This window comes from Odontomachus brunneus, unplaced genomic scaffold (assembly GCF_010583005.1).
Source record: "Odontomachus brunneus isolate Ranch 3 - 2012 unplaced genomic scaffold, Obru_v1 Obru_scaffold_036, whole genome shotgun sequence".
In the NCBI taxonomy this organism is placed as follows: Eukaryota; Metazoa; Arthropoda; class Insecta; order Hymenoptera; family Formicidae; genus Odontomachus; species Odontomachus brunneus.
The window spans coordinates 383,559-407,470 of NW_022639486.1; the positions used below are offsets into that span (position 1 = coordinate 383,559).

A 23,912-nucleotide genomic window follows, 5' to 3' on the forward strand; every position below is an offset into this window, starting at 1 on the left:
CCGCGTAGAAAAGTCGTAGCGACGTCGAACAAATTGCATTCGAAAAGTGAGACTGCTCTGCTTCCGATGATGGATGCAATCGATCCTCCGTGCACAGGTCAGTCGATCGAGCTCGACGAGGGGAGGCGGTTGTGAGAGTTTCTCCTCGCGCGTCAACCCAGAAGTAAAATATATTTGCAATTAATTTATACAATTCGCTCGTCGTTTCCACGACAATGAAACGAACATGTTGTGGAGTCACGCGTAATTGTATATACATGTACACATAATCTCTCTCGCTATATTAAATATTGCAGTAGTACAAATATACAAAATATGTACAAATAACGCGCGCTGCTGTGTGGAATCGCGTTCGCGGTCGGGAACAAATTCGCTAGGTGTGTCGCAAAGTATCTTACAGAATTTTTACAAAACAGGCGCGCCGCGCCCGTGAGAACGCCACCCGCGACTCCATCGACCGCAGCTTGCGAATAAACGACAAGTCCGGAGATGCGACGCTTTAAGAAATATATTTATAAAAAAAAAGAAAGATGCTCACACACATATAAACGAGTTTAGGTTTCATGATACAAAAATGAAAACAGTCTGGAAGACATGCGCGCAGTGAGCGCAAGCTACTCAATATTCAATCCTCCTTTCTACCAACGATCTCGTCGATCGTCGTGCACATGAATCCTCTAATTTACAAGTTTCTCGGACCTCTACCGCGAACAGAAGCTTCCGCAGGACGCGTCGAGAGTACGCGCCGGCTACTCTCCATGCCTGATAAGTGTATCGCGCCGGTCGATAGAACGAGAAGCGAACTTGCTACGTCTACGAGTATGTCGTCGCTATATCACAAGGACGAAGGATACGGTCTTTCGCCTTTATGAACACTCTACGTCGCGTTCCGGCCTCTCGGCGGGCTCATATGAACTCCGTGACGAAGATCTTCTTAAAGTCCGGCGCCGAGCCGCCAATGTCATGCTTGCATATGTCGCCGTTGTCGAGATAGCTCACGTCAGAGTTCTTCAGGATGCTCTTCAGGCTCTCTATCGAGAGGTTCGGCAGTTTCCTGTCAATGGTAAGCTTGTCCAAGTCGTTCATCGAGTAACCGGGCCCGATCCTCTTGCTCTTCAGGTGATAGGACTGTATGCTGGGCTTCGTGTCGGCCGGCTTGCCGGTGCTGCTGCACTTCTTGTCCTCCCGCTCGCCCGTGCCGTTCTCTATGATACGCGGCGTGAAAGATCGCATGCTGACCTTTACCTCGCCGGCTCTCTTGGAGGGCAGCAGCTCCACCTGCAAAACAGGACGTTCTCACGATGTACGGGAGATTACGTAAGGCGCGCGCCTTCATCGCCGCGAAAAGGCCGATGAAACGCTCCGTCGACGGGGCGAGCACTTCTTTCACGCCGGGGATGCATTTTCTCGCGTCGTGAAAGTGCCTGCGGTTCGCCTCTCGCATCCTTCTCGCGTTTAACGTCAGAAACAGCGAACCAGACCAAACCAGTCGCTCTGACTGACCGGTTATCGATCAGTAGTTGTTTATTGCGCTGATCGTTGTCAGTAAAAGTTCACAGACGAGTTGTATTTAATTAATCCGGCAAAAAGACCAAAGATCGATGCGATGGAACCAAACTCGATTGATTAAGCGCGATACAGGATCTCGCATGAATTTCGAAGAACAGCGAATTCAGTTCGAGAACTCGCGGAGTTCGCGTAACTCAGTCGTATGAGATTACCTTGGTTCCCTTACGTTGGAAATATTCGAAATCGTCATTGGCGACCGTGGTGACGGAGCAGCAGCTCCTGCTCCTGCTTCTGCAGGAGCTCATAGTGTCAAAGTCGCCGTTCTCCAGGTCGCAACTCTCGTCGTCGGAGCTGTCGTATCCGTCGCAGTGGCCCTGACTGTCTTGCCGTTGATGGAGGTTCTGTTGCTCCCGCGTATGATTGTCTTTCTTCAAGTTGTAGGTCCTCGTATCGAGCATAGGTCGATGATATCTGAAAATGCAATGTTGTTATCGATCCATCGTTGCGATATTTTTTACGCTTTTGGCATTTTTAATATATTTATGTGATTGTATGGAGAAAATATAGAATGTATATATTATATTCATTATACATATTTTTCTTCACTTAATATATATATATATTTTTTTTTCGTTAAATATTTGTTTTCACACACGTATATGTCGTATCTGAAATGCGCTTGAAATGAAATTCGAATTTCTTCGAGTTACATTAACAGATACGATTAAAGAGCGCGCGTTAGAGTTAATGCGAGCTATCAAGAAGCTTACGTTAGAGCAGATGAAAGGCATGCACGTGGAATGTAGGACACCCCGTGCACGGCATGATGCACCTCGAAACGTGCATTTTGAATAATTTATAAGAAACTTCGCGTCTCACTTTCCAGTTGCACACTTTACAGCGTGTGTATCGTGACGACGGTTTAATGGCACGAGCAAAAGTGAAGGTACGCTAAAACGCAAGTGCGACCGGCGGCAAAAGGCCGCTTAAGTGGTACCTGGCGTGATCGAAGCTTTGATTTCTGCGAAGGGCAATTCTAGGATAATGCTGCGCGTGCAGGCTGCTCTCCAGTCCCACGATCAGGTTCTCCAGGCCGAGGACACTCCTGGCGTGCCGTTTGGACGGTTCCTCGCGAATCTCATCGAGACTCTTGGCAAAGGACTTCCGATTGCTGGCCGGGTCTTCGAGTTGCACCAGATTCTCCATGTTCTGCCCGAAGACGTCGGTGCTGCCGATCTTCCTGCGGTTGCCGGCGAGCTCGAGCAGATTCTCGTTCGGTCTTGGTCGTCTGCTGTTGTGCTGTTCCATGGAATTCTTCTTCGGCGGCTGCTCGACGATCCTGTCCTGACGCGGCTCGAAGGTGGAGCTCGTGAAGGACGACAGTTCGGCCGGCAGAGATGCGTAATTGCCGTCCTCGTTGACCGGTTGCGCTCTCGGATAATGCTGCTGGATTCCCATCGTGATCGTGCTGGTTTTGACTACGAACAGAAAGGGCGATCATAGATCAATATGTATGTTGAGAATGAAGCAAAGCCTTTCAAAGACCATGTTAATAGTTGTCACTTGAAACTCGTCTTATGTGAGACACTCAGATTATAGTTCCAAATTTTTCCATTGAATTATGTGATATATTATATGTGAGATTATATCTGCAATTGTACTTCAACTGGAAAATTTTCATCTGATTCTGAATTCAGATCCGAGTATCACTTGAAAGGAGTTTCAAATAAAGACTGTTAATATAGATCTAAGAACGTTACAAAGAAGAAAGCCAATTATAGAAGATGTTATGTGTAGACAGATGTATAGATAATGATTTTATTTTATTTTCTTATCGAGAGATGTCTACGATTAAAATGCGGTTGAATTGTCGCGTCCTTTTTAGTGGGTGATTATCGAGAAACGATCGTCACGTCTATCATTGCAACTCGTCGATACATCATCTTGCTTTCGTGTGGGCTCCACGCGTTATAAGATCGTTTATCGACATTTAAGCGAACGACGACGGCGATCACGATCCTTTAATTAGCGTCGGCCGGACTCCAGCTAGAGGTTCGTCAAGGTAATAGAAAGGAAGCGATAGTCGCTTCGTTCGCGAAAGCGCCGCGCTTTCGGGAATATCGAAACATTCGACTTTTCACGTTACAGTGACCTGTAATACTAGAGATATCTGCGATATCGTGGTGGTGGAATAGAGACGATTACGAGCGAGAGATGGTTTCGCCTCGGACTTTCTAACGTGGCTGCACCATGGCGAGTGTATTAACGAAGTCGCACGAAACGTCGCAATTAACAATAATGTGAGCCGAGAGAAAGAGAGAATAACGAGAACTGGCCGATCGAAACATTTTCGCGTCGTTAAATCCCGCTGACATCCGCTTACCTCTGTTCTGATGGCTGTGCAACCGTCCGTAGAGGCTTCCGTTAGTTAGGGGGAACTTGAGCCCGTGATTCAGGTTCAACTGAAGCTTGTACTCGGTGTCCTGCTCGAAGTGTCGAAATTTACCGTCTATGCCACCTGGAACAAAAACGTCAGAAATTTTAGAACGTATATTCTTTTTTCTGTTTTCGAGTATACGCGTACGTGGCCTACAAACGTGCCGAATTGTCGTTCGTGACGACAGAGCGAGACGGCGATTCGATGAATTATTCAGCACAATGTTTCTCCTGGCGAAAAGAAGTCGCGACATAAGTCTGCGGTGTACCTCCGGGAAACTATTCCTGCGAAAAATGGCGACGAGTTCGCCGACGAATCCTTACGGTATCGCGGCAATACAGACCGAGCATTGGGAAACGTGAACGGAGCGAAAACGGCGGCAGGAGCGACGAATTTCGAGAATTCGGGGTTCAACAGGGAGAAAAAGAGAAGCCTTCGTGCCGAGCACGAAGAAACCACAGTGCAAATGCCTGCGCACGTGGTTGCAAAATGAAAACACGGCCGAGTAAATCGCCCGTAAGTGCGCGCGTCGTTAGCGAGAAAAATTGCCGGTTGTCGCGCGGGATATCGCCGTTGCTGCGCGGGCAGAAATCACGATTATTACGCGGCCGCGGGCGTCTTACTTTCCCACGCACGGCGAACGGGTCAGTATGTTTTCTTAACGAAAGAATGGAAATCACGTAGCGTCGTTGCGTTACGAAACACGCGCGGGGGGTATCGTGAAATCTACTTCGGCCACGGGAAAGAAAAAATGAGAGAGAAAGAGAAAAAAAGAAAAACGCACCGTGCGACAGTCGCCTCGCGTGATTCTGCTTCGTATACACTTTGGCCACGTATCGACAGAACATCTTGTCGAAGAGTGCCAGGAAGACCGGAAGCAGCGTGTCCTTCACCAGCGGCAGCCACGTCGCCAAGTTTTGCGGCGTGCAGAAGTTCCTCAGGAGACTGGGTCTGATGGAGATGATCTGTGGGATAGATGTAACAATGGAACATGAAATGGCTGCAAGTAAAACCGTTGATTTTCCCGCTATAGCTTTAATTAATGTCATAACAATACCGTAAATGTGATGAGTTTTGTCGATTTGATTCTAACAAATTATATTTATCTAATAGTAAACTGAAGAGAGGAAGAGAAGTTTGTAAACTGCATTTATATCTTCTATACGTATCGAAGGTTTAACGTATTATAATAAACACTTTAATAACTATGGTCGGCTCTGATATGTCAGATACGATTATCATTAATGGAAATAGGTATATTTCTAAAGTTTGCAGTGTAGTGTGTAATATGCAGAAGAGTGCAAAATATTGTAGTCTATAATCAACATAATTATCAGGGTGTGGCTCTTGTGAGCTTTCATGAGTAGCGGGCTGCATTCAGGTGGGTGCAATTGTCTCGCCGGCGACGCGGGCGCGATGGTTTTCGTGCGCATCGCCGCTTAATTTAAACGAGATCTTCCTCCCAGTCCATCGCGCTACGTGCCGGGACAATTGATTCACCTCAACGCGTCTGGGACCAGCCGTGGAGCTATTGTGAAACTTGACGGACTTCCTCGCTGTAGCGGAGTGTTATGAAGACATTGTAGTAATGTGGCGCACAGGATAATATCTTTACGAGGATCGATTACGCGGAGACGTTTAATAATAAGCCGTTGCCCAAGCGCGATCGTCACTAATTGAATGTGGTCATTGCCGCATGGTTGAGTATATAGAAAACGGTATTCCCGCGAGCTCTGTTGCGAGACGGTGCGCGTTGCTTATAATGCAACGTAATGTAACAACCTGGGCATTCTAGACCGCGGCGGGATTTTCCTCGCGCTAATAAATTTCACCAGAAATCATGTCAAGATGTTATATTCAGAAATCGGGCCCACAGCTTTCGCCCGCGCCAGGTATCCTCCGCGCAACGCTCGAACGTTCGGGCCGCTCAATTACACGTGGCTAATTGTTCGCGACGCGTGTGTGTAAGAATGTGCGAGTATGTGTGTCTGCACGCGACGGCAATATTGTGGACGCGCAAGAAGAAAAGGGAACATCTTCGCCTCGCCGACAGGCTTCTTATGGGCTCACCAATGAAAGATAAAAGAAAAAAACTTTCGATTTTAAGCGCGAATTCGCGCGTGGACGAAAGAATTCGTGGTGAAAACTCCGCGGGCGGTCGCGCTTTCAAAAGTACGCGCACCGTGCACGGCGCGGTACGCAATTTTACGTGCGCTGCACACGCACTCTCTGCGTGCCGTGCCGTTTCGCCGTCTTTATACAACGTCATTCAAAAGTGTGCGAGCAATCGCGGACAGGCCGCTCGGATTGGCGTGTCACGTTCTTCCGCAAACGGTTAGCGCGCGCGAGAGGATCTCGCGCGGCTGAGATTCTCAAAATTCGTACAATCTTGCGAACTGAAAGAGGTACTTGAAGGTCCTTTTCTCTCGCACGCTTGTTTGAACAATAACGAGTCGAATTAACGCGCGGATTGATATCCGATTCTCGATCACGTATAACAAATGCGCGCAACGATTAAGCAAACGTAAAAGTTTCCGAGACAATAAGTATGAATTTTAACGACACGTTAATATGAATCCGCGTGAGAATAGCAACACTTTGTTTCAGACATAGCTATTTCATGTGGGGAATTTTAATTAATTGCGACAAGATAATTAAATTGTTGTTAATTAATGGATAATAATAGGCCTCTCTCCTGTGTAGCTTTAACGTACTTTTGTCTCGCGCTGTATATTCTCGCGCGAACGGTATAACGCACGATAGTACCGCTGGTTACGTGAATAACGGCCGGTCTGGTCCGAGGTATGAAATCGAAACTAGTTGTACCTTAATTAGAGAATAGAGCGAGTGCTAATACGCCACGCGTGTGGAAGTGTGTACACGCAACTACCGACCTCGTCTTTCTCTCTTTCTCTCTTTCTCTCTCTCTCTCTCTCTCTTTCTCTCTCTCGTACTCGTTCTTTCTCTTTCTCTCTTACGAATGTATCTCGTTTCGGTTGAAGTGATGGCTACCACAACCATAAATTTTCCGTTATATTTCGCTTCCCTGAATTAAATTTGTTTCTTCACACACCACAAAAATTCCTTTTACGCAGTATCTTTGTTTTTCTGATTTTTATTCTGTTAATACCGATTTAATTAAAGTCTCTCCAAATTTCTCTCTCCTTCTTTTATCTCTTGAACATATCGCTCCAATTGGCGCGATGATTGCCACAATAAATAGGGGTGCGTCATGCCTCTCTCTCTCCTTTCGTGTATGTTTCCTCGCTCTCTTCGCGGTCTATTCTTCACCGTCTCCATGGACGGGAGTTTCTCCATTGCCGATTTCAGCCGCGCGAATATCATGGCTAAACCCCGGACGGACATTAGGCGTTTTACTTTAATTGACAGTGGGAAATGCGAGCGTAACGTCCGCGCCGACGGCCACGCTCCTCGCGTTTGCTTGGTAGCGCGATCACCGCCGATTTCGACCGATCTCAGGCCGGATAACAATTACTCAATGTGCGGGAAATCATCGGCGTGAGATATCTCGCGCGATTGCGAATTCACGATCATCGGCGAGATCGAAAAGGAACGAAGATCATTCACGTTTAAACCGAGAAACGACTTTCAAAAAGTGTCGGAAGAAGCACCATCGATCTCGTATGTTCGAGAGATAAAAAAGAGATAGAGAGAGAGAGAGAGAGAGAAAAATTCAAAGAGATCTTAATTAAATCGATATCAAGAGGATGAAAATCGCGAAGAAACAAAGTTAGATACTCGGTAAAAGAAACTCTTGAAGTAAATTTCATTCAGGTAAGTGAAACATAACGGAAAATTTATGGTTGTGCTGCACGAAGAAAATGTTGAAATAAAACTTACAACAAATTTTCTGTAATTTTGGACGATACAAAACTGTAACCGATATTACTATATATTTATTTAAAAATACGTTTGCCTCTTATTATAAAATTATTGTCACTACTTGAAAGTTTTTTATATCGTATATCAGATAGAGATCGTCAAACATACATATCTCTATAGTAAATTATATTACAATGTTAGTATAGTCCAGCTTTACAAAGAACATTATGAAGTGATATGAGTCTAACGTAATTTTTACTACACTGAGAAAAAAATTTATTAAATTTCAGGAAACGTTTGTGTGGATAGTACTGTGAAGATTTGTTCAAATTAAGTAATTATTTTATAAAATTAAATAAAGAAGTTTTAAATATAAATTTGTTTTTTTAATTTTAGAAAATAATTACTTAATTCAAACAAATATCTTCACAGTACTATCCAAACTAACGTTTTTTAAAATTTAGTGAATTTTTCCCTCAGTGTACAATATTTTCCAGATGTAGTAATCATTTCGTGTCGAACTTCGACGAGACCGTCCAGACATTCATCGCGTGAGACTGGAATCGGAACATGCGCATCGATATTGGTTGGTTTAATCGTCGAGAGGAAGAAAAAAAGCACGGGTGTAACGGCCGTCACGCTGTCCGCTTGCGAGAACGGAGAACGGTGTTTATTTCGACGGGCCGTGTCCCGATAATTATTTCACAACGAGCTAATATGTGCGGACGCACGGATTCGCGCTCGCGCGTTTCGTTTCGTAATTGGCCGAGCGATTGGGGTGGTAATGATGATTCACAAAAAATAAGAGCGGCCGTTCACTCCGGACATTCCGGCTCGTGCAACTAACACGCCGGTGTCACGCGAGTTTAGTCTCGAGATCGTCGCCGCCGTACGACACGCGCGATCTTAAGATCCCCTGCGAATTCATCTCGGCCGCGCGAGATCGTCCACCTGACGACAAATTCACTTAATTGGCGCGCGCGTCGCTCCTATATCGTGTATGTAAACACGGTATGCATCATGCGTGTAATAGCCACGATCATTAATATTAATGAGGAGGGTCAGGGAAGTTTCTCCGCGGGACGACTTTTGCGGAACGTCGGGCGCCGTCGCGAATCTTAATTTTGCCGCGGCCGATTAAGGCTGCCGTTCCCGAATTAAGAACGCGCTTTCGAATTTCGCCTCCCATCGGCAACCGACCCTTTTCCCGACCGTCCTCCGTCTTCTCCTCCTCGCCCCGATCTTCTTTGTTCCGCAACCACTTTCTCGCGTAGTGCGGAATTTACGAGCGTAGGGTCCGCCGCGCTTCCGGATGGCGCGCCTTGAAAGAAGCAACGTACGCCGATCATTTTTACGCCCGCTCGTACGAAAATCCTTTCGACGGTGATGTAATTGTACTGATGTAACTGCCGGGCAACTCGTCCGGCCATCGCAGCGCGAAATGTAAGACAGAAGAGACTAGTTAGTGCACTATTTCTTTCATAATTTATCACATGCATAAAGAAAAACAGCTGGAATTATATACACAACGATGCCAGATTTATAAATATATTATTTAATATACGACTGATTTATTTTACTGTTGATTATACAAAACTGCAGAATATTACTTATTTTGGAAAATTCAGACGCTATTTAGTCTGAAACAGATAATTAAAACATTATCGTAACGTTTCTGCCGCAAGACTACATTTTTTTATATAGTTCGTCATTTTAAAGCTATATCACATGTCATAACTTACTCCATGTACCAACTAGCCTCAATTAGTACCAATAAGTCCGGGTCTCCCCTATCTCTAACTCGCAGCAGAAACGATTCATTTAACGGCATATAAAAAATGTACGCGCTTGTGCAACGTTTAAAGAAGAGAGAGAAAAAGGTTCTTCTATTTCTGAAAATTAAAAAAAAAAGAGAAATTCTTCTAAAGTCCTTGATACTGAGTCTAATGAGAGACTCGACCTCGCTCGAGGTTTGGTACATGTTGAAAGCGAATTTGTTAAAAAAAAGTATATCGGATAAGGTACGGGATATCCTCGGTGATTTGGCGTGCCGGGAAGCATAACTGAGGGCGTGTCATAAATTGGGTCGGTCACTTTTAGCTATGTAACATCGTCACGGTTGGCTTGGCGCGCATAATTTCGAGGATATTGCGAAATATCTCCCTCTTATACGAGCGAGACGCTCGCGTCGAAGGAAGGTTTCAGTGTCGGCCAAAAAAAAAAAAGAAAAGAACTCGATTTTGTTGCGATCTAGCGGCACGAGGCATTTAATAAATCTCATGCTTTTTGCGCGTTCCCCCGCCTCGATAAATTCCATTGCTCGGACCGACAATTACCGTCACCATAGTCGTCGTCGTCCTCGCGTCGTTTCGCCCAGGTCCCCGATACGAAAGTAATAATAACAATAATTAAAGCAACCATGCGAAGGAAACGGGCCACTTCGCAACTCAGATTGGTGTTTTATGATTTTACATAAATTAGAAACGGATTTTTTATAATTTTACACGGCGTTTTATGATTTTACATAAATTAGAAACGCTGTTGGACCTTCGATTTGACGGGTCATGATAACGAGATTATGCGAATACGATCGGGATAATTTTCCGCTTAGAGTTTTCCCGGCTCTGTCGTGCTGACACTCAATTTTCAATAAGGAAATGAGCTACACCAGGAGGAACGAGAAACTCGGTAATAATCTGCCGTTTCGTTCTTTTCTCGAGATATATCCAATTAGTGCGTGGCAACGTCGGCGTTCGCGCGGCGCGCTTAATGATGCGCAATCATACAGCTCGTATTTTAATTCATTCGCCGATCCGACAGTGCGGAAACCGGTCTTACGCGCGACATCGAGTCATGGTCGAGTTGCTGGAGATCGATCGGCCAGCGGATGAACTATCAACAGCAATAATAATAACAAGAGTAATAAATAAGAAGACGACTGATCAAGTAATTACCAGGATGGGCAGATGCTCGAAGACGTAGCAAACGAAGAGGATGCTGTAGACGGTGGATCTGCCGCTGGCCTCGTCCACCTGCACCCTCTTCTTCCTCAGACACGCCCTGCTGTTGGTGGAGCCGCTGGTGCACGAGCCGCTGGATGGGTCCCAATGCTGGGGGTGACACTCGAACGCCCCCGAGGAGTTCTTCGAGCTCGCCTCGGACAGATCGGAGACCGACTTGAGCAGCTCCGAGGCCGGGGCGCGGCAGACGTTCTTGAAGAGCGCGACCAGCACTCCGAAGAGAGACGTGAGAACCAGCAAACTCCTCAGGGAATTGACGAAGATCCCGTACTTGTGGGAGATTTCATGGGCGAGGAAGACGCAGACCTCCGGCTCGAAATTGAGGACGCCTGTGACGCCGATGCAGGCGCTGATAACGCTCAGGCTCACCAGGTGATACTTGAGGTGGTTCTTCGTGAGGTTCACGGCTTCGTCACGGCTGCTGATCGCGGCGAACACCGCGATCGACGTCAGGGTTAACTCCTGGAGGACGCTCGACGAGTTCAGCACCCACACCAGCGTCGAGCATAGCTCTATGACAAGAAGCACGCGATTTGTTCAATGACCGCGACTCGCGTGCGGAATTAATACGGCATCGTCGCGACATTTTTGCAAATTGGCCGCCTCTGATCTGTTCCCGACGTATTGATTTGCATGACATGGGCGTTTGGAAAGCGGCTGGGACGAATTCCACAGAGGCGAACGATCCCATGACCGTGGAAAGTACGTGGCGTTATACACGGTGTGCCGTTGAATTTTGGTGGCGAATTTTTGCGAGTATAATGTGATACGATTTGCTTCTGTCTACGATATTTGTGCCGACAATGGCTTTAGTTCTCGTATAAATAAATAAATTAACAAGTAACGCTTTTGTATCATCCATAATTGAGATGCATCGTTGCGCTGTGTTGTCGCGGGGAGCTGTTGCGCCGAGAAATTGGTATAGTTAAATAGCGATTTACCTCCAAAGTGATTTGCTGGACGGATCAAGGTGAGAATCGCATACAACAGCAGGCCCAATTGATGCGCGAGGCTTTGAGAGAGTATCGCGACCGTCAGCACGTCGATCTTCCTTTTCGCGGACGATGATTGATTCTGGTAGATCAGCAGAGACCATGACAGCAGCAGGATGCATATCGGCGAACCTACGCACGTGGCCAGCCATTCGCCCACCTCGCTTCGCATCTCTGCGGAGGAAGAACAAGCGCCGTATAGAGTTAACTAATCGATGATTGCATGAGTGATTAATGAACGATTATGTCCTGCACATTATCGCGGTGTACGATATCGAATATCGGATCAGCCGGAAAGATTGCTTCGACATTCAATAAATTACACTTGAGTGATACAAATAGCAATGTTGACAATCTTTATATATGATACACATATATCATTAAAAGTAAATTATGGCTAATAATATATCTATATATTATACGCTTGAAGATAAATTAATCTCCTTTATTACTTGATTGATGAGTAATTTATTTTCATTGGATACAATATATTCAACCAAATGTGATATAAAAATCGACTTGAACTTTCTCACTGAAATAATGTAAACACAAAGGTATTATTAATAAATCTCTCGCATTATACCGCCTCGCGGATATCGAAATTTTAACGTCTTTAAGGGTGTCAATAGCTTCGCGGCGAGCGTCAGGTATACGCGCGACACAGAGCGCGATTTCATGAGGGCGACTCGCGTATAATTTCTCCTCCCGCGCGGAACGAAACAAGACTGTTTCCAGTGAGAGTGTGGTGATATCCTAATCTCGATGAAAGCCCGTGCAATTAACGTGCCACGTCGAATATTCGCGCACGAGGAAGAGCGGTGGATTATTGTTAATCAACAACGGTGGTAGTCGAGCTATTAACGCGCAGAAGGAAGAGCGTGCAAATGTCACTGAGGAGGTCGCGGAGGAGGGAATGCGATGTTTTCACGCTAGGTATCTCCTTTCTCTATCCTCATTTCTCTCCGATTCTCTTATCTTCTCTCTCTTATTATTATTAATTTAATCTTATTATTATCTTATTATAATTATTCATTTTTTTCGTGCGTATTATTTCTCCATTACATCACATACTTTTCAATTAAATTATTTCAATTTAATCAACATTTCATGTTCTCATAGTCTGATTTACGTTTCATAGGAATTCTTACCAAGAATTAAGCACTTGCTCGAGCGCGAATTACGTCGCATATTTGTGCACAGTTTTTATTGCCTTGTATGTCAAGAGAGTGGATTATTTATCTAACACTATAAAATGAAATCTACTCTCTCACATGCACATTTGTCAGAAGCTTACAATACGATATGTACGAATACAAAGACCTTCAAGAGAAGACCTCATATATATATATATATTACAACTATTCCGTGGAGTTCTGGCGATCGATATCCTTGAACTCGAGAAATATAGACTTTTTGTTGAAGGAGTTTTTCCCGTTAAAAGAGATAAATCTCTCTCTCTCTCTCTCTCTCTCTCTCTCTCTCTCTCTCTGTGAACGACAAATAAATTTCACACGAGTACATTGCGTGTCCCATTTTTTCAGTTAACATCCCTTTCCTTATTTGCGGCGGAGTTCGCGTCGCTTCGGGTTTCTCAAGAAGATTTGCAAACGCGCGTCCAAACAAAATATATCTGTGAGTTATTGTCCCGCGAGAAGAAATAAACATTACTTCACTCCATTCTCCCCCTCGTACGAAGTCTCGGCACGTTTTCCATCTCTCTTTCCTCGACGCTTCTCATACCGCGCGCAAGTCGAGGCAACTTTCTATTCCGCGCGGTGCCGGCGTCGCGGTCTAATTTATCGTCCAAGTCGACTTGTGCTCGCCGCGTCCGGCAACGAATTTCCCTCATGGCGGGATCGCGAGAAATGCTCCCCTTGCACGTCGTCGCCGATGTCGATGCACCGTTCTCGTTATTATTACGGAGTTACGCGCGATATGCGGACGTAGGAAGAGGAAGACGCATCTCGGTCGCGTAACGACACGGTCGTTTCCCGCGGCGCCTTCCGACCGAGAACGGTAGAGCGTCTCATCCGGATCTTTGCTTCGTGCTGCGAAAATAATTGTTGCGATCGCGCCAATTATTGCGATAAAGGCACCTGCGCACGCGGCAACAAATTGCGAGATAATGTGAATATCGCAATAAAGGAGACAGAGAGTAACCGGATCAAATTACCGCGTGTTGCACGCGTCCCGGTGAAAATGGATCGCGTTCCGCGCACCGGCACGGTTTTCGTATTAAAAATATCACCCGGTAAAAATCGATCACACTCCGCGCGGACATCGTGATAAAGGTTCTTTACGCTCGCGCTATTTTACGCCCGTAAAGGGAGAAACACGAGAAACTCTGGTTTCCCATAAACCAGCCGCGCTGCGAACTGTGTGAGTTATAGCACTTTCGCGCGCTGCTTATCGAAAACGCATCGAATTCAATGCCCGAGGAATGGTAAATATGTATCTTTTATCTCCCGGCGTGTTTCCGAATGCCTGCGGGTCGCGTGCCTTCTCCTCTTTTCTCAGCGGGCGCGCGCACTTTCACGTGCGAACGGCGCGAATGAGCGTTCGCATTCCGCACGGCGGACCCGTAAATATCCGTTCGCCCGGTAACTGCGGACCGCGGGTCTTTTCTCTCCGGCAAATTGGATAATCGACGAGCGGCGATTACGGTAGCGGCCCCGGCGTGAAAACGATCCGGGATGTCAACGGAAAAATGAGCGGCGCTCGTGTTTCAAGCGGCGACGAGTGCGAGCAGCTTTCAAGCCAGGCAGGGAGCGATAATCGTTTGCGCTATTACGTAATAATCTAGATCCCGTTTGAGCACGGTGATACGAACGTTCCTGTTTCTGGTCTCGCTGAGGATCGGGTTCGTCGTAGTTACGTATGCATACAGAGTGTCCTGAATTTACCTCACGAAGGTGCAAAATCGTCATTTCATTATTTCATTATTTAATCACGCTTTTCACTTGCGAGAGAAAATTCTTGGATTGCAGAATGAACGAAAGATACGAGCAAAAAGAAAGTGAAGAAAAGTAGATAAAAGGTGTGAAAGAAAAGGAAGAGAAAAAACGTGTGAGTATAGAATATTTAATTTTGAAACGTTAGAAATCTCTGTAAGCTTTGGGGCGCGCGTTTTAAGACATTTTAATGTGGGAAATTCTATTTTTTTTATTAAAAAACCGAAAAAGAACTCAAAAAAATTAAATTTAAAAAATATATTGGGAGTACAAATAAGTCTCCGCCGTTTTTTCATCAAAAATTGGGCATTTATTGTGAAAGAACCTTATGTTTTATTCAAAGTATTGTCCATCGTAGCTACTACTTTTTCCCATCTTTCAGGCAACATACGGATACCGCGTCGGAAGAACGCTTCATCTTTTGAGGCTATCCACGAATCGACCCAATTTTTGGTATCTTCATATGATGTGAAGTGCTGCTCAGATAGGCCGAGCGTCATCGATCGAAACAAGTGATAGTCAGAGAGAGCAATGTCTGGTGAATACGGCGGGTGGGGTAAAACTTCCCAATTGAGTGTTTCCAAGTAGATTTTGACCGGCGCCGCAACATGTGGACGAGCATCATCATGCAGGAGAATAATTTTGTCATGTCTGGAATAGTAGTGGGCGCGTTTTTCCTTGAGTACTCGGCTCAATCTCATCAATTGTGTTCGGTAGAGAGCCCTAGTAATGATTTCGTTCGGTTTGAGCAACTCATAATACACCACCACCATACGACACCAAGCTGATCCCACCAAATACACAACATGAGTTTTTTTCCATGAATATTCGGCTTGGCTGTCGATGTTGAAGCATGGCCACGTGACCTCCATGATTTCCTCTTCTTTGGGTTATCGTAGTGGATCCATTTTTCATCACCAGTGACTATATGATGCAAAAAACCCTTTCGTTTATGCCTGGCAAGCAACATTTCACATGTGCAAAATCGGTTCAACGTTTCTCGGCTTCAGTTCATATAGAACCCAATTTCCTTGCTTTTGAATTATTCCCAATGATTTTAAACGATGTGAAATTGCTTGTTGAGTTACTCCTAATGTAAGTGCAAGTTCTTCTTGCGTTTGGCACGAATCTTCCTCCAATAATGCTTCCAATTCCGCGTCTTCGTACACTTTCGGCCTTCCGCTACGTTCTTTGTCTTCGACGTCAAACTCGTTCTTAAACTTTTGAAACCACTCACGACAACTTCTCTCACTTAAAGCAGCCTCACCATATGCTTCTACAAACAATCGATGCGCCTCAGCTGCAGATTTCTTCAAATTAAAGAAGTAAATCAAAAGTTCCCGCAAATGACGCTTATTCGGCTCAAAACTCGACATTTTTGCACGAAAAAAATTATGTGATGCTGATACAAAATCGCTAATATTTCAAGGTTATGGTGTTGCCAGATGTCCAACCTTACGATATGACGTTTTATATCTGACAATTTCAACCATAACTTACTGGTGGGGCCATCTTTTGTCAAACGGCGGAGACTTATTTGTACTCCCAATATATAAAAGGGCTAATTTGAGTTCAAGCACAGATGTGCTATTATATTATATAGATAAAGCCTTCCTTATGAAATTCCATTTTTTTAGACGAAAAATCGATCGTTAAAGTACTATTGTATACTGCGTGTATATTTCAATTGCGCGTCGTTAGATCACCGCGAAATCATAGCTTCGAGTATCATCGCCATGCTATACCGGTTGCGCGAACAGGAGAACCGAGTTAATTTTCCCGCGAGTGATAACAATGTCGCCCGGGGAAAACTAGTCCGAGGGTCTCCCGGCGACGCTGTTATACTCGGCTCGTGTAATCGACTCGGCTCGACTCCGCCGCAGGTTTATTTCCGCGCTTCTGCCAGCTGAGAGGAAGAGAAAGATGTGGGTTACTCCGAGAGGAAAGTTCACCGAGGAGTTTTGCGTGCGACGTGGTCCGGCAAACGAAGGCAGAGGATCTCTCTCTCTTTCTCTTTTTTGCCGCCACATTTTACGAGCCATCGCTAAAAGCCGACCTAATTATCCGCTCTTAAACATATGGTAAAATTAGAAATGTGAGTCAACGACAGGGGTTTATACGTTGTCCCTCAGGTTGTTACTATCCAAGTTGGAATTCCTTTGCCGGCGAGACGACATGTTCAGTGCATTAGTAGGAAGTCGAACCTTGCGATAGTGGAGGTCCATGTCGCTTTTAAAGTGTCCCTCTCTTTTTCTCTCTGTTTCTGTCTCTTATATTACGGACTCTTGCTCGACCGGAGGCAAACGGCGATTTAATTCTCAACGGTATAAGCGACCTCTCGGAGTTCTCCTCTCGAATTCGATGCTAACCGTCTGGACATACGAGGTCTTACATAAAAATTAAAATTAAACGAGAACCAGCGCAATCATGCGGCAAATTTATTATTAACATACTGATAAATAACACTACATCTTTAATAGAAATTTTATATCGCGAAAGCTGAATTACATAATTATTAACGAGACGATATCTTTTATGTTTCCTGTTGGCATATAAGGTGTCTGAGTTCCGGTATAATTTTATCTTGTCGAGGCAACATTTCCTACAAAACAAGTTAGTTAATATCTCGATAGTTCGCATATAGTTTTGTGAATATACTTATGAGTGCTCTATAAAATTCGTGTCGTCGCGTGCACGCTGCTTTGCCGCTCATGAGAAGCGTAAGCGCGGCTCATTAGTCCGCGCGAGATGATCAGGCGAGTTTGCTTTACGGCATTATGTAAAGTGTTTTACGCCGCTCGAGGTCGAAGGTGGATACGTCAATCAAGGCGCGTCCATCGCAATGTATCCCACACGTATAGGCCTCCGATCAAGGACTTGTCAGCGGGACGCGTATCTCGATTAGGTTGGAATGCCGAGAGGTGCAGAAGGGACCAAGGTCAGAAAAACGGCTCGCGGAGGTGAACCTGCCGCCAGTCGAGGGGATGATGACGCTGTCCCGCTCCGACCGGTGCCCGACCTTCTTTCGGCGGTGCAGGCGGACCACGGACCAGTTTCACAGAGATAATATCTCCGCAGAGGAGATCCCGTCCCGGGTGAAGATGCGCAGGATCCTGCGCGGTTCAGGATCCCCCGAGCCGCCACGAATGCGGCACAAAACGATCCAGGCAACTATTGACCCAAGTTTTCGTCGTACATTCAACTCCGAACGCGACCGTGTAACTCCGACCGAAACTAGGATATCAACGATGCGTCGCATCCAGAATTAAAATATGTGCATTTTCTTTCTCTCTTTCTCTCTCTGTTTCTGTTCCAGATAAGTCGAAAGATATTCGGTACATTTCGAATTCCGAATATGGGAGTATCATTAAAATATGCGTTCACGTATACAACGAAGAGATTTCATTAAAGACAGATTTCATTTTCAACAGAATCTTTTTGTTTTGTATAAGATTTCGCCGTATAGAAAATTTTCTAGAATCTAATAGGGAATTTATTTTAATTTCCCAACAAAAATGATGGGTTCTGTTTTCTATTTTATATTTATTTTTATTTTTTTATACTTATGTCGAAGAAAATATCTGAAACACTTTATGTATTTATGCACATTTTAAAAGTATAAACACTTAAAAAGCATAAATAAACTGTTTTGAGTATTTTACTCCATTTCTTTTTTAGTAAGAAGTAAATTATGAATATGTATTAAATATAAAACAATGCATATTATATTTTTACTTTAAATGTAAAACTTTAACATCATATTAAACATTCAAATGTATCGTAATTATTTACTATTAACAATTGATAAGTTATAAGAATAATTATATAACAACTTATATTTTAAAAAGAACAGACTTTATATTTCTACAAACCATAATTATGAAAGTGCTAATTATCATTTTGTTATTCTCTGTTCCCTCTTTTTTCTTTCATCTTTTGATACGTTATTTTTCTTCTGCTTTTGAGTGTGTGTGTGTTTCCCATTTTAATTATTTCAACTTTAATTATTTGAGAAATTGAAATAAATTTCAATTACATTCCAGAAAATTATCTATAGTTAGGATAAGAATGGGATTTCCAATTGCTATCATAATACAATCCCTCTATTTGGAACAAGTTTGGATAATCTGCTGGGAATCTATGCAATACCTCGGAATGTTTGGGAAATTTTTACACGAGTTGAAATATTTATTATCAGGTCATCAAAAGATCATCAAGTCTTTAAGTCGACAATTTGATTTTGTTGTGTGAGCAGTGGAAATAAATTACTCATCAGACAAGTGATCGTCGTCGTTATTAATGATCCTTCAACAATCCCCCGCTTAGAAGAAAATCAAATCGAATGGTCTGCCATATATCATGTTTACGATTCTCTTCGCGCGCGCGCTTCATGAATACACACAATGAGGAAGGAGTGGTGTCCGAAGAAGCGGCGATCGAAGGAGTCGCTGCGTCAGTGGGGAATGAAATCTACGAAAGTCTGGCAAGTTTAGAAACCGATCGACTAAATAGCCGAAGCGTGTAGACGAAGCGAGAGACAGCTTTCCATTTAATAGATATCGCTCACGGTTGCACTTGGTAACACGGTTAAAGCATTGTGCAAGTAAAGTACTTCCTAAACGTAGCCCGCATTGTGTCTCTCTCACTATCGCTATCACATCCTGATTTGAATCTGTCGTTGAATAATCAATTACTTTTCACGGAGAATAGCCACAGTTGCGCAGCCTCAAATCGCACATATAACCCACTTTGTACGTTTGCTGCTCGACCAGCTCGGACTCTGTCTCCAACGCGTTCACGCGTTCTCTCGGTCGCGCGTTCGAAGCGTGACTTTTTCAAGAGTTCTGTAGGTTTCTCCGACATTGGAAGTTAATTCCTTGTTTACATCATATCTTTTGGGACATATAGAACGACCTGGGCCTCTCGGACAACTTTAAACTACTTTTCAATTTTATTAAACATCATTTTCTTTTTAGAAATACAGAAAAGTTTCAACTGCGAGGTAGTCGTGTAACAAAATAGAAATCTTTAAACAGCATGACATTATTAGGTAGTGTTAAGTAGGTTTTCTCGGATCCTTTAAGAAAGTTAACGAGCGGTCGAATATTCTTTCGGGTCTCATCGACCCAACGTTGCACGTGGAGGGTTAAAAAATTATCTCTCACGCGATTTCCACATATCTTTGGTCGAGAGAAGTCAGCCTCGAATCACTCCAAGGTTCGTTTCTCCTCTTGGAATATCCCGTCAGGTGTCAGGAGGTCTCGAACGCGCGGAATGCGTGAACGTGCAAGCAACGCTCGAGCGTGTTGACGCGGAAGAGCAGCGTGCGACCGAATGCCGCAAGCGTGGTGACTTCAACGCGTGCAACGGCGACGACGGGCGCGTACGGAGAACATTGGAGAGCGGTGAGCGATCGCGCCTTACGCTCGCGATGTGAAATAAACGGAGCGAGCGCGGGCGGCGGAATTACATTTATGATTATGACCTTCGTTCAATTAGCGCGAGCTGACGCTGGGACGCGGCGCCTACATGAAAATGATCTCGTGTCATCGCTGCTGCGTTCGTCCTCCCGGCGGATCGTGCTCTAACTCGGTCGTGTGAAACTTTTGCGATAAGCCGTCCATTATCTGCGCCTCCTCCTTTCTCCGATTTGATCTTTTTCTTTCTTCCTCTCTCTTCCGCGTTCACACACTAACCGATTCCGAAAGAATGTCGACGAGAGTCTGGCGACCTCCACCTTGGGATTCCATTTCACGGTTCCTCGGTAAAACGGTGAGACCACCCGGTGGACGGGTAACAAAGATAAAGTAACTTTTCTGGAATCCTACGTCGTTTATTGACTTACAAACGAACGACTACATTTATGTAAATAATAAAATACAAACTGACGTATCTTTACAGTGATGCTTCGAATTATAAAAGATAAAAAGACTTTACATGGATTTATCTCGAAGTCAGGATTTTGCTTGACAATTTTTCAATTTGTGATATCTTTCCGTTCATCTTTTAGAATGCTTGTTATCCATCATCCCATACAGCACAAATATCCAATAGATATTCTAAAAATTATGAATATTCGAATATTTTATGAATATACGAATATTCTTAGAACGTTCTTAGGATATCTAATAAACATTTGTGCTATATGGGATTACGTCCAATTCTGGAAATTATTCTTACAGAGTTTTGGTTGATTTCTTTTAATTCGTGATTTAATCTGTTTTTGTGCGATGTGGGGACAGTATTAGTCCAACGCGATAGAGGAGCGAACGTGACACCGAGCACCGTGGCCGAGGCTGACGAATTAGATGTTTCTAATTCGAGTCTTGGCACGGACACCGTCCTGCTGTCTGCACCCGGTTACTGCATCGCCGTTCGAAGTAGGTTACGAATACGAACGTGCTTTGAGAAAGTAACCGACACCGTCGATCTGTCGCTCCGCTCGCCACGATTAGGCGCGTACATTCGCTTTGGTTACGATCAAAATTCTTTCCTACGATTAAAATCACACGCGCGAGGTATACTCTCTGCGGCCGCAGGTAAAAATTACTCGGGGAGAAAATGATTGCAGAATGAAAATGTCGACTGCGTCGGACTTTCTCTGGAATAAGTGAGCGATTTCTCCGAAATAATTTTGAATTCTTCAGAGAATAAGTAAGAAACAGAAGAGGAATCTTGTGTTTTCCGGTAATCGATAATTTCATCATGAAATTTATGACAACTGGCATGTCTTTGTTGTTGTTGTTGTTGCATCTTTATTCGCCGATCTTTTTCGTTCTCTATTCGCTCTAAGCGTCGACTGAGGGAAGCACTCCTAACTCGGCATGTGCCAAATTCCTAAACCCGATCCGACCGAGCGCGGTGCCGCGCACGCTCGGCGGTTTCGAGGCCAAAGAGGAACGGGTTTTACGCGTATTGCGAAGCTTCTGCTACCGATCGCGCTCGATATAGCGTTGCGAGTCGATTTACAACGGCGAGAAACGGTACCGAAGAATGCATGTCTACTCCCTTATTCTCGTGCGTCTCTTGTACAGTTACTTTTCTCCTTTTGCTCGCGAGAGCAAAATGCATATTGCACGCCCACTCGCGCTTCGTCATCGACCAGTGTTCTCCGTCATCGGAAGATTCGACCTGATTGATGAATTCAGACTCGCACATCGCGGATTTGTAGCAACATTAGTGTGTACGCGTCGCGAATCGCGTCCATTGCAGTTGTGCAACGAGAACAGGTCTCTCTCTCTCTCCCTCCCTCTCCTTCTCTACGTTATGCGTGTCGGATTCCGATGTAAATGCGGATTACGTGCTTACAAAATTATATGTCTGCCGAGCGGAGTGGCGCGCAGAGGCACGCGCGCTACATATTCAAAATCCGTACCGGCAATCACAGATATAATATTCCGCAGTGGTGGAGCGAGTATTACCGTGAAATTGCGGCACTCCAGAGGAACGGCCACTACGGACGGTGTATCTGATTGAGGGCTGCATTTACATTGTTATGCTCATTGAGCGAATTAATGCACCGTCCATAAGCCGACGCAAGGACGCGAGGAAGACACGTCCTTGACGTTCCGCCGTGCTCCGAGCCGGCCAGTTGGAAATTAGAAAAAGAGCAGCGGAGTAGATCGTTATTCTGGGACATTGAGGCACGATTTGGATCCTCCCGGCGAAGAGAAAAAAAAACTGAAAATTTCAAACGCGTCATTCGCGTCCACAACCTGCGCAGCTTGCTTATGTAACTTGCAATTATTTCTCTCTACAGATACGATAGAATTGTATAATAATATTGTGAGGCGGCTGGTTCTTCAGTAGAAGGAACTTCAACTTAGATTTCAGTTTAAGCAACGTTTAAACGTTCAATGTTCAACGTTCAAACACATTCTTAGAACAGAGTTTTGAACTTCAATCTAAGTTGAAAAACTGTTCTTGAAAAATCGACTCCGAAATTGCATGAATGTGCGCGTTCAAAAGTCGCAATAAATATTCCTAACATATCTTCATCGTAATCTCCTAATCGCTTACTTATTCCTTCTCTACTCACTGCTGATTGTCAATGACTACGTGGGAGCAGCGTGGAATGTCGCATCGCTAGGACGAGCCTGGCACAGGATGCGCGTGCTCCGGTCGGGTAGAGCCGGTGGTCCTGCCGATGTCCTGCGAACTCGTCTCACTCTTTGGCAACGACACCCTCTCACATTCTGCACGGCCGCTCCTACTCGGCCGATCCACGTATCCGCGGGATGTGTATTTTCAGATCGCGTCTTTCCGCGTTGCTTCTCGTCGCTCTCCCGGCTTTGACGGGCGGCAGCTGGTGGAACCGTCTAAACCCGGAGAGTGCCTTCACTCGCGGACGAACAGCGGCACCGTTTTAGCACGCACGATACACCAGGCCACGGGGAGGAATTCGATCCCCGCGATTCAAGCTGCGATCGATCAGCGGGATCGCACAGCCGAGATCGAGACGGTTGCGTCGGCTGCCTGGCGCGCGAACGATCGAAATCGCGCGGATGAATTCTCTGCGAGATTTTCGCGAGATCTCCGAGGCGTCAGTCGGTCATGGTAAAATTCATAATAATCGGCACTGCGCGTCCTCTCGGAGCGATCACAAATGGTCACACCACGGCAAAATTCGACACGATTGCGCCGGGGGAGGAACAACGAGGGTGGAACGGTGATGCGACAATGCTCGTTAGAGCCCCTCGACGTTCTTGGGTTCCCACGCTTGTCGGCGTTGATGAAAAGAACAGAAAGAGCGGCAGAAAATTGACAGGTAGAGCCGAGTCCGAGCGCGGAGAACGCCGAGCGAGCAATAATGCCGCGAAGAAGCCCGGAGCGGGACTGACTGGCGGCCAGGATTCATTTGGGTCAGCGGCACAACGTAGTATACCAAAGGCTGCTGCCTCTCGACTATACTATCTGTTACAGCTCCGGAGTGAAGGTGCTACGTGCGTTATAACGGAGCTATCTTCGCCGCGCGGTTCGATTTTTCTTCCGGGGCATCTCCCGCGAGTCCACACCTGGGATCATTCGGGCGGAAAGCCACGCAGAAATGCAAATTTTCGAGCCGCGCTCCCCATCGTGCATTATCATCCCGATCGTGCTCCCCATCGATCTTCCATCGACGGCGGAGAAGAGCCACGGGGTCGTCGATTTTACAGATGAA

The 23,912-nt window shown here is 45.2% G+C and overlaps 1 protein-coding gene across 4 annotated transcripts; it reads right to left on the bottom strand.

Moving 5' to 3' along the window:
• Positions 1 to 152: 152 nt before the first annotated feature.
• LOC116843841 lies at positions 153 to 23,605 on the bottom strand. 4 transcript variants are annotated; one of them, XM_032814667.1, is made up of 9 exons: positions 22,791 to 23,604; positions 22,174 to 22,432; positions 11,751 to 11,975; positions 10,744 to 11,321; positions 4,731 to 4,911; positions 3,893 to 4,027; positions 2,507 to 2,987; positions 1,722 to 1,980; positions 153 to 1,278 (listed from the first exon to the last, which is right to left on the bottom strand). In XM_032814667.1, exons 2-9 carry the CDS (start codon positions 22,235 to 22,237, stop codon positions 907 to 909), a joined length of 2,295 nt encoding a protein of 764 aa, XP_032670558.1. In that variant the 5' UTR covers positions 22,238 to 22,432; positions 22,791 to 23,604; the 3' UTR covers positions 153 to 906. The 4 variants fall into 4 exon arrangements, with proteins under 4 accessions (XP_032670558.1, XP_032670559.1, XP_032670560.1 ...); XM_032814670.1 differs by having other exon boundaries at positions 909 to 1,278; positions 1,736 to 1,980; positions 22,791 to 23,605; XM_032814668.1 differs by lacking the exon at positions 22,174 to 22,432 and having other exon boundaries at positions 22,791 to 23,603.
• Between the last annotated feature and the right edge of the window lie 307 nt (positions 23,606 to 23,912).